Source organism: Phyllopteryx taeniolatus, chromosome 11 (assembly GCF_024500385.1).
Source record: "Phyllopteryx taeniolatus isolate TA_2022b chromosome 11, UOR_Ptae_1.2, whole genome shotgun sequence".
NCBI classification, from domain to species: Eukaryota; Metazoa; Chordata; class Actinopteri; order Syngnathiformes; family Syngnathidae; genus Phyllopteryx; species Phyllopteryx taeniolatus.
In genome coordinates, this window is record NC_084512.1 from 21,496,573 (window position 1) to 21,503,289 (window position 6,717).

Here is a 6,717-nt window from a genome sequence, read left to right on the forward strand (position 1 = left end):
TTATGTTCATTTTTTTATGGGCTGACATGAACACAGCCTCGTGAATAGATTGCAGCTGCAGAGGCTCCATAAATTACAATTTTATAAAGTCAAACATTTACTCAATATTTGGGGTTTGGGGACGAATAGTATTTATGAGTCTTAAAAAAAGTGGCTCAAACAACAAAATAGTATAAAATACAATATATACAGTGTAGCATATTAATATAAATAGTATTTATATCAATATATAATTATCTTTCAGTTTTGACAAAAAATCGTTCCCTTACCAGAATTTGCAGTTAATGCCAACTGTTAATATAAAAATATTGAACATACAAAATGATTGAAAAACAATATTTTAGGTGTTTTCTATTATTAAATGTGAACCAAACTCACTATTTTGTCCATTTTGTTCCTTTGAAATAGCAATAGCAAATGTCTGAATACTAGAACAAATATAAACAGTGGGTTTAAAAAAAGTCTACACGACCCTGTTAAAAATATTTTACATTTTTTTTTTTTTTAAAGTTGACACGACCCCGTTTAAAAATATTTGACAAAACTAACAGTTGGCAGCCGGAGTGAGGTATAATCACTCACCATCAGTGTCAGAGCCGATATATTCTGTGTGATTAATTGCGTACCATTAAGCTACACAAGCAAATACCTTCAAACAATCCTGTGCTGACTCTTTACAACGGAGCACAAGTGTGTGTTTCTCACGCATAACAATCACCATGTGATATTTGAATAATTTATGGCTAGCGAAAGGAGGCGCTTGTATTATCATATAAACTGTTCTGTGGTTCTTGGTGAGGCAGTTCGGAAGGTGAACTTGGTCACGATGTGGACCTTCCTGGTCGTTTGTGGCGTGGTCGTCCAACACGGAGTGCGAGGTATTGTGTGTTATTTTTAAACTGTGTTTGAGCTGACAGATTCAGTATTGATTTGGTTTTGTTCTTTCATAATCAGGTGATGGTGCCCTCAACAATGCACTGTTGTACAGAACTACAGGTACATACAGTATGATTTATACACAAAAGTTCGAGACGTTCCACTTTCTGCCGACATTACAGGATCATCTTAAAATGCACTCTAACCTTTAGAGTCTAATTTGACCTTCTCTGTGCTTCTCAAAGTTCAACTGTGCAATGTTGCAGTTCTTTTGCACAATTTCTCGAACAAGGAGCCCAATGGCAAAATTCATGAAAGATATTTGATCCACGAATGGACCAAAACATTTCCTGGTTCAATTAGAATTGGTTTTTAAACAGACCTATTCATAATTTGAAAGTATTAAATCATGAGACCTAGACCACACCTAACAAATGATCAACAGTGGCTTCGGACAGAATGTTCTCAGAGGGAAGTGACCTCTGAGTCACTGTTTGCCTCCCAGTTCTGAGGTTCGATGTTCGAAGACTAAATTGTCCATACGTAGGTGTGAATGTGAATACTTGTTTATCGATCTCCGGCCTCCCGGTGACCAGTCCAGGGTCTACCCTCTGCCTCTCTCCCAAATTCAGCAGGATGGGCTCCTGCGCACACACAACCCTAATGAGGAGTGCATTAGAAAATGGATTCAAAGTTGATTCCATTTGGTACATTTCAGTCATGTCGTCACCCAGCAATTCAGTTTTTATTGTTTGTTGATTTAACTTCTTTAAATATTTCTTCTTCTAGCTGCACCCTCGTGTCGCTACAACTGCGGCAGTCACATGGGAAGCTGTTCCTGCTCCAGCTCGTGTCGGCACTATGGCAACTGTTGCCAAGACTACAATTGTGAGTATCAGAAAATCCTGAGGGACATCCTCACGGGTGTTTTCCCGGGCAAAAATAGGTCAGAATTAACATTTTTATTGTCATTTCTCTCAGATTACTGCAGTAGCACAACTCTACAACCATGGACCACAGGTAACTCATAACTAGCTTGACAAAATCAGAGTTTTCGGGATGAATGGGAACTAAAATGATGAGATTCGTCCAGGTCAGGCCTCGTGTCGCTACAACTGCGGCAGTCACATGGGAACCTGTTCCTGCTCCAGCTCGTGTCGGCACTATGGCAACTGTTGCCGAGACTACAACTGTGAGTATCAGAAAATCCTGAGGGACATCCTCATTGGTGTTGTTGTGGCCAAAAATGTGTAAAGAAAATCCCATTTTATCATCCTTATTCTCAGATTACTGCAGTAGCACAACTCCACAACCATGGACCACAGGTACTTCATCACTTGATTGACAAAATTACCAATCAAAAACAAAGTTTTCAGGATGAATGGGAACTAAAATGCTGAGATTCCTCCAGGTCAGGCCTCGTGTCGCTACAACTGCGGCAGTCACATGGGAAGCTGTTCCTGCTCTAGCTCCTGCCGGTACTATAGCAACTGTTGCCGTGACTATAACTGTGAGTTTATGTCCCTAAACCAGTGATTCCTTACCACTGTGCCGTAGTACATTATTTTGCCGTGGTACATTACTGTGCCATGAGAGATCATCACGAAATATCCATCCATCCATTTTCTGTACCGCTTCTCCTCACTCGCCAATTTCACTTAATTGGTCCAAAAACCGTTACTTATTTACAACACAATGTATCGTTGTTCCTCTATCTATGCCAGCGATGTATAATGACAGGCAGAAAAAGTACTTCCCCTAGATTCCAGAAGGTACAATTAACCATTAAAATAACAACGCAAAATCGTACATTGACATTGACCGAGTTTAATTTGTTCCAATAAATAGTAGAGAGTATTGTAGATTGTTAATAAAGAGAAATAGCACTCTATTGCATAAAAACATAATAAAAGAATATATAAAGAAATGAATTATTGTAGCATCAGTGACATCAGGATCTGGAGTCGGGTTGGCCGGTCGGTGTGCGTTTCAGTGCCTGGGCGTCAGTTGTGGCCTACAGCAGCTCCTTGCGAGTGTTTTTATGATCTATTTGTGTGTTCGACTGTCCTGTTGAACTCATTGCCTTCCAGTTAACATGGATATTTGACATTAAAAGCAGTCGATGGCAGTGACAAAACGCTGAAAGTGAATGCACAGGCATTACAGTGCATTTAAAGGCTCTATTTGTTTTTTTTTCCCACTTCACTTAAGCGACGGCATACCCGAAGCTTGATTTGAGCTCAAATGTTGGCTCGCAGCACATAGCAAAAAAAATCATTAGCTTTTTGTTCAAATAAAAAGGCCCAGATTTCATCCAAGTCAAAGATCCTCATTATTTTAGTATTATTTTGTACCCTGGATCAATTAAGGCTGTGAAACACTGCCCTAAAATACCCTAACAAATGCCGCTTGACATCCTTTGGTGTTGCCCTTCATGAAATGCGTAAAAACTCTTTCTTTCAGATTACTGTGATAGGGCGACTGCAGAACCATGGACCACAGGTTAATCGACATATTCGGGCAAAATCTGTCATTTAAACAAGGTACATTTTGTAATTTGGTAATATTCTTCCACTTCTTTTGTCCAGCCCAGCCTTCGTGTCGTTACAACTGTGGCAGGGACCTAGGAAGCTGTTCCTGCTCCAGCTCGTGCCAGTACTATGGCAGATGTTGCTCTGACTACTACTGTGAGTAAAAAATGCCCCTAAAACAACCCCAGCACACAAAAAGTGGTAACATCTGTGTATTTTCATTTTACTCTTTTGAAACAGCGCACTGCTACTCCACAACTTACATGCCAAGCACAGGTAGAATCTTCTGCATGGACGTTAACCTCAAGTTAACACACAAGCGGAATGTAAATAAAGGCGTTGACTTTCAGAGGGGCCATGCGGAGGCTCCATGTTTGGCTCTGGTGCTTTCTTCAGTCCCAGGCACCCTGACTACTACCACGACAACGCCTACTGTGTTTGGCACCTCAGATCTTTCCATGACCAAAGAGTACTGCTAGAATTCTCATACCTGCAGTGCGTGAATGTTTACGTTATATTTGATAAAAATGCTCGTCAAAAGTCCTTAGCGCTCAACTACCACACGTTACTTGGATCATATGTAATACTAAAGTGGCAGGGATCATAGTCTGATGCAGAACATTAATACTACGGTTACTAAGATTAGAGTAGGGTTAGAGACAGTGTTCAGGGTAGAGTTAGGGTTTGGGTAGAGCTAAGGTTTGAGCAGTTTAACTGTATGGATTCGGGAGGGTTAGGGTTTGCGTAGGGTAAAGAGTTGGCTCATTGAGGGTTATGGCTAGCGGGTGGGTTTGGATAGGGTAAAATTACTCTGAGCAATGTGGGGTTAGGATTAGAGAGGGTTGGGTTTGGGTTAGGGTAGGGCTAGATCTTGGGTAGGGTTAGGGTTTCAGTAGCGTTATGATTAGGGAGGGTTAGGTGTTTGTGTAGATTTTGGGTTTCTGTAGTTTGGGTTAGGATTAAGGAGGGTAAGGGTTTGTGTAGGCTAAACATTGGGTTAGTGTTAAGATTCAGGAGGGTTAGGGTATTATGGGGGTTAGGATTAGAGTTAGGGTAGGTTTAGGGGCTCACTGAAATTTGAGACCTGAATTACTTATTTTTCTAGTAGTGGAAAACAATCAAAACAAAGTTATTGCTCGGATAGAGGACAATAACGTAAAAAAGGCACAAGGATGATGATCAGGGGGTTCTTGCTTGACATTGAACAATGTTGGAACCTAAGAAATTTGAAAGAAGTATCAGTTCAGAATCGTAACCAGTGGAGTCCTAGTTAGCTGTTCCAGAGAAATAATTCATGAGAGTTTGCTTGGAATACTTGATGATGCTTGTTTGATTGATTAACTTGTGGGCAGATTGGAGAGCTGCTGCAACTGTGACTACATTTCAGTCTACGACGGACCATCCATAAACTCACAATTTTTGGGAAAAGTATGCAACGACAACAACAACAACAGCTTGAATGTTTTCTACTCGACCTCCAACCACATGACTGTGGTCTTCCGCAGCGACAACTCGGTAGTCGGGAGAGGATTCCGTGCGGAGTTCACAAGCGCTCTGCCGCAGGACTCAGGTAAAATTAAGACTGGAAGATAGAAGATTTGCGAGAACTTTGTTAGTGGAGTAGGTTGGTGACAAGTGCACCTTTTTGAGCCTGTAGTTGTTGCTTGTATTTAACAATAAATTGTATTTACTGGTCCTGTAAAACAGCATGGTCTCTTACCAGGTAAAGTCAACTGCTCCTCGGATTTCATGAACATTAAGATTGGGCGGAAGTACCTGAATTCACTGGGCTACGACGGCCACAGTCTCTACCTCAATGACCAGTATTGTCGACCCCAAATTTTTACCAAGGAGGTGGTCTTCAATTTCCGTGTCTACAGCTGTGGCACCAGTCGAAAGGTTGACAGCAGATGTGGGAGGGTTAACAATCTGCAATTATAACAAAACAAACAAATGTATGTTTCAGTTTGAAAACGGCAGAGTGGTATATACCAACAAGGTGCGGGGCTACACCTCTAGCTCCGGAGACATAACTCGCAAGGCCAACTTAAAAATCGACGTGGTGTGTCGGATGGATCAATTCTCTGTGGCACAGATTATGTACCTGGCACAGAATCATGACAACACCAGCATCACAGGCACAGGAATGTTCAACACCTCCATGGACTTCTACACTAGCAGCAGCTTCAACTATAAGGCAGAAAAACTTCTTTTACAAAGACACTCAACTCCACACAAGCCATTCAAGTGTTGCCTTGATGCTCTCCTCCACCAGGTGGCTGAATTCCCATACAAAGTTTCTCTCAACCAGGACCTCTACATCCAGATGGAACTGAGGGGCAGCAGCGGCAGCTACCTGGATATTTTCCTTGACACCTGTGTGGCCTCGCCATCCTCCTACGACTTCCATACGACAACCTACTACCTGGTCCGCAATGGGTAAGATCAGCACCCACTCAACCGCCAAGCAACTCCTGAGTGCAGGTCCTTTTTGTCTGCTTCCTGCTACCCAAAGCTTCTGATCTCATCCAGTTTCTACAACAGGGTCAAATATTCCCAAATTACTGCTATGGTTCCCCCTAGCATTTTGGAGTGTGGCACAAAGTCTTCCTAAAAGGGAAACACCTCATTTTTGCAGCAGTACGAGTGTGAATCCAAAATGACACTCCTATTTACACACTTCTAACTGAACCACAATATAGATCACAATAATAATCAATTCATTTCCCACTCTCACAGTGAAATGAAGCTGCCTCAGCCCTGTGAGACACGACACAACACACGTCACATGATCTTTTTCCCCCCACACAGGTGTCCCATAGATAACACCTATCACGCGTACGTCAGTGGCAGCGCCCGCTACGCTCGATTCTCCTTCAAGGCCTTCCAGTTCTTGAGGCACGCAGAGGAGGTTTACATCCAGTGCAAGGTCCTCCTATGTCAAGACAACGACTGGAACTCCCGCTGCCGCCGGGGCTGCCTCAAGCGCAAGGCCAGAGATGTGGGTGCCAAACACGAGAGCCAGACTCTGGTCCTGGGTCCGATCCAGCTTATCGGTGTGTAGCGCATTTGACATCTATATAGGAACAAAGTCAGGAATTTATCCATGTTTTCTCGTTCTTAGACCCGGACAAAAAGGAAGAGACATCTGCAAAAGAGGATGCGGTTTAACACGATCATCTCTACTTATTGTAATTATAATCATTAATGAAAGTGTGAAACATACTCACCTTTGATTAAAGGCTGCAGGAAAGACTATCTGGTTTCTTTCACACACTCATCAGATGACACTCAACACAGTTAAAAAACA

At 42.2% G+C, this 6,717-nt stretch overlaps 1 protein-coding gene across 1 annotated transcript; it reads left to right on the forward strand.

Moving 5' to 3' along the window:
• The first annotated feature begins 803 nt into the window (after positions 1-803).
• On the forward strand, positions 804-6,662 carry LOC133485704 (deleted in malignant brain tumors 1 protein). Its single transcript, XM_061789871.1, has 17 exons — positions 804-878; positions 955-996; positions 1,666-1,764; positions 1,858-1,896; positions 1,970-2,068; positions 2,163-2,201; positions 2,288-2,386; positions 3,340-3,378; positions 3,465-3,563; positions 3,648-3,683; positions 3,758-3,902; positions 4,760-4,977; positions 5,131-5,306; positions 5,374-5,604; positions 5,683-5,846; positions 6,219-6,463; positions 6,532-6,662. Exons 1-17 carry the CDS (start codon positions 827-829, stop codon positions 6,576-6,578), a joined length of 1,869 nt encoding a protein of 622 aa, XP_061645855.1. The 5' UTR covers positions 804-826; the 3' UTR covers positions 6,579-6,662.
• The last annotated feature ends 55 nt before the right edge of the window (positions 6,663-6,717 follow it).